A 3,786-nucleotide genomic window follows, 5' to 3' on the forward strand; every position below is an offset into this window, starting at 1 on the left:
ATAATAATAATAATAAAACAAGGCCCTGCAGCTGAGAACCTATTGGTTTCATGTTTTTACCCTGAGATTACAGACGTGAGATCACAGATAGAAGTGCTGCCTGACAAATACAAACAGGTAATTATATGTGGGAATGAAAGCAGTTAAGTGTTTTTTACTTTGTCTAGATTCCTTTTCTAAATGCAGTTTTATAAGAAACTACAATGAAGTCACTCTCAAATGATGTAATTCTACTAAGAAACATGTAAAAACTGTAAGAGACTGATACCTTGTTTTTTTATGCTAAACAGACATATAACATATATAAAAATGTCTAAGTTCCAACCTGCTTAGTTTGTCTGAAATGTTCTATAAATAACCTGAATGTTGGCTTTTCATTTTCTCAACAGAGTCTGCGGTGCAGATAAGAAAAGTAAAACTGACAGAGATAAGGCACTGAAGAATGCCACAAAAATAAACTCTGGTGCCGGCTGCCTTCAGAGGCTGAATAGAAACAAAAAGCTTCGACACCAGTGTCTCATAAAGCAGCCACCTTTCTATTTTTTTTATTTTAAATCCTCAAAGCATCATTTCTAAATGACTTTTCTTCCCCCTGTGAGTGAACAGCTGTAGTTAATGCTGTCAGGATGTTACATTTTAATGTGTGGGGGTCCTGAGGGGTCTGCCAGGGCCAGGGTCTGCAGGTTGTGACACTGAAGCAGAAACCCCTCCAGTCCGCTGCTTCCCGTCAGCGGGTTACTATAAAACAGGTCCTGCCCCGGAGGAAGGACGCTGTCGGAGCCCCAGTCCGAGTCGGAATCGGAGCTGCCGTTCCCGGAGCCCTCGGTGGCGGTGGGGGGGTAGCTGAGCTGCTCCAGCTGCTCCACCAGGTCGCTGAACTGCACGGCGGAGCTGCTCTCAGAGCGCACCGAGTACGCCGGGAAGTTGACCATCGAGCTGGCCTCTGATTGGATGCCGGACCCCGGCAGGCGGAGCGAGGACGAGTCGGGCCCGCCGTAGCCCACTGACATGGACTCCCCCGCAGAGCTGAGTCCCAGGTTATCCAGGGAGCTGCACTCGGAGCGGTTATTAACCAAGGAGCTGGTCTCAGAGTGACCAACGATGCTGCCGGGGAAGGCATTAGGGTTTCCATTCAGGTCCTCAACTCCAACATCGAGGTCCGCTCCCGCCGCAAAATCAAACTGATCTACTTTGTTGTCGTGCCTGAACGAGTAGGCCTCGGCCCCCCCACCGTAAAAGGAGATTTCAGTGGGATCATCATCGATGAACTCCTCTGAAACCTGCAGCGGTGAGTTGCACATGGAGAACATGGGATTCTGTTTTGTGCGCAGCAGCTCTGCCTCGAACGCCTCGGGTGTGAAAACCCTCTTTCTTTTGTTTCCACCCCCTCCCGCCGAGCCCCTCCTCCCCCCGTGCTCATTATCCTCATTGCCATTTTTAAAGGGCAGCGACTGGGAAGCGGCGCCCTCTGCACACACAAACACGGGGCTGCAGTGCCCTGCGGCCTGTTTGCAAGAAGCACCTTGAAACGAGAAGTGCGATGGGGAAGCGGCCTTGGCAGGATCTTCCTTCGGAGGGCTGGGGGGTCTAGTGGCTTGCGGAGGGGACTGTAGTGGCTGTTGAGGAGGTGCCGACGACTGGCTCAGTGGGGACACAGGTAAGGGTTGATGAGGCAGTTCAGTTCGAGGAAGAAGTCTTGACGTGTGGACCGGACTGAAGCACTCAGCAATGGAGGGAGGGAAGCCTAGGTCTCTGGGACTATCACTGAATGACAAGTTCTGAAAGAAAGTAAAAAAAAAAACAAAAAAAAAACTTTTTTTAATCAGAGAAAACAGGCAAAACCATCCATATTCGTCTAAATCAAGTGTCAAACTCAAGGCCCTCGTTAACATTTTATCTGGCCCCAAAGTTATTTTTTAATGTAAATAGTTTTTATCATTTCTCTTTTTGTCGCTGTATTTTGTGCGTTCTCATGTCAGTAGTCAACTTTACAATAAAAAGAGAATACAGAAAAAAATATTTGTCAAATAAATAGATTTGTATTGAGTTTTCTTTTAACTGATTTGCTGGACTGTGATCAAATGTATCTTTAACATAAATAAAATAGTTGTTGACAGTATAAGGCATAAGAAATGAATGCTAATGATGTGTCTTTCTAAATGTAATCGTTTTTATCTGGTTAAGTTTGTTCTAAATGCTACATGAAATATAATCTGGAAAATGTAATTTGGATATCTATGAAAACAGCTGTGTGAATGCTTATAATAGAATTTATATTTAAGATTATTCTTCTGTACATTGTTTGGGCTCGTATCTCGTTACGCAATTTTTGTGCCATTTCAACAAATGATATATCAAAATGTTCCAGCTATGACATTTGATATTTCAGCAATTTAACCTTGGGAGATATTTAGCATTTCTGTCATTTTTTTCTCACTGAAAAAGAATAGAGCTGTCTGCATCATCCCTAAAACCTGTAAAAATATTTATAAATCTTTATTTAATCTGGTTTGGCTCTTTTAAACTTTTTATTTTATCTCACCCTCTCCTGTACTGAGCTGCAGCAACGTGCAATTTCCCCACTGTGGGATCAATAAAGTTTTATCTATATTATAATTTGAGCTTCCTTCAGCTTCTTTTTTGCCATTTTCAGCTATTTTTCCATTTCTTTCGACTTCTTTTGTGTGCTTTTTTACTTATTACTGTTGATTTTTGCCTTTTATATATTTTTCAGCTTCATTCTGCCGTTTTCAGTTTTTTTCTGCCTTTTCAGCTATTTAGCCATCTTTTTTGCTAAATTGAGCTTTATTCAGCTAAATTCATCTTCTGGTGGTCATTTCAGCTTTTGCTGCTTTATTCAGCAAGAATGCTCCTTCAGTTTCTTCTTATTACAGATTTTAAGGCTATTTTTCAGTGATCTTCAGCAAATTTCCCAAGTTCACCTTTTAGTGATAATTTCAGCTTCTAACTGCTTAATTCAACAAACATTTGCTCTTTTAATGATGACCCCTATTTATTTGAAGGTCACAAAATAAAAGGTCACAGGTTAGTCATTTTTCTCCTTGTTTTACCTTCTTACATATAAAATATCAGTTTTAGAAGATTTTTATATTTTGTTCATAAATTTGTTTGCTTCTTGCAACTTCTTTATGGTAGATTCAAATTTTTCTGCTTTTGAGCAAATACTGTATACTAATACTAACTACTAATACTAATTTCTTCTACTTTTAGCTACATTTCTGCTCTGTTCAGTATTTTCTTTCCTTTTACTGATTTTTCACTTTTGTTTTCAGCTGTTCAACTTTAACCTACATTAACAGTTTTGCTATTGATCCTTTTCAGCTTAACTTCAGCAAAAATCTTTCAGTATTAGGCATTCACATTGAATTTTTACAGGAAATACAAATTCTCTAGTTTTATTTGTTACATAACATATAAAACAAGATCATTTTAATAAATATTGGACTGAACTTGGCCCTCGGATTAGACAGATGTTTGGATTCGACACCCCTGGTCTAAAAAATACAATTCTGGTACAATTGAAGGAAAGTTTTTGCTTTACAGTTTGTACAAAAGACAATGTAATCCACTGGGGTTACCTGTTTTGGCACATCGTTTGTAAAGGAGCGAGCAGACATCCTTACTTTACTGTTTCTCCTGAACAAAAACAAACCATGTCAGAATTACTATCAGGAAATATTAAAGAAATCATATTTTATCCAATCATCACACACTGAAACACAACACACACACACACACACACACACACACACACACACACACACA

At 40.2% G+C, this 3,786-nt stretch overlaps 1 protein-coding gene across 3 annotated transcripts in view; it reads right to left on the reverse strand.

The window, feature by feature from the left end:
* Positions 1-3,786, reverse strand: part of farp2 (FERM, RhoGEF and pleckstrin domain protein 2) — a 65,789-nt gene that overhangs the window by 27,037 nt on the left and 34,966 nt on the right. For all 3 annotated transcript variants that reach the window (XM_014028014.1, XM_014028015.1, XM_014028013.1), the window contains exons 12-13: positions 3,600-3,657; positions 1,523-1,778 (exon numbers count right to left, since the gene is read on the reverse strand). In XM_014028014.1, coding sequence (XP_013883468.1) covers positions 1,523-1,778; positions 3,600-3,657 — 314 coding nt within the window. The remainder of the gene's footprint in view (positions 1-1,522; positions 1,779-3,599; positions 3,658-3,786) is intronic.

The sequence above is a fragment of the Austrofundulus limnaeus genome, unplaced genomic scaffold, assembly GCF_001266775.1.
Source record: "Austrofundulus limnaeus strain Quisiro unplaced genomic scaffold, Austrofundulus_limnaeus-1.0 Scaffold710, whole genome shotgun sequence".
NCBI lineage: Eukaryota > Metazoa > Chordata > Actinopteri > Cyprinodontiformes > Rivulidae > Austrofundulus > Austrofundulus limnaeus.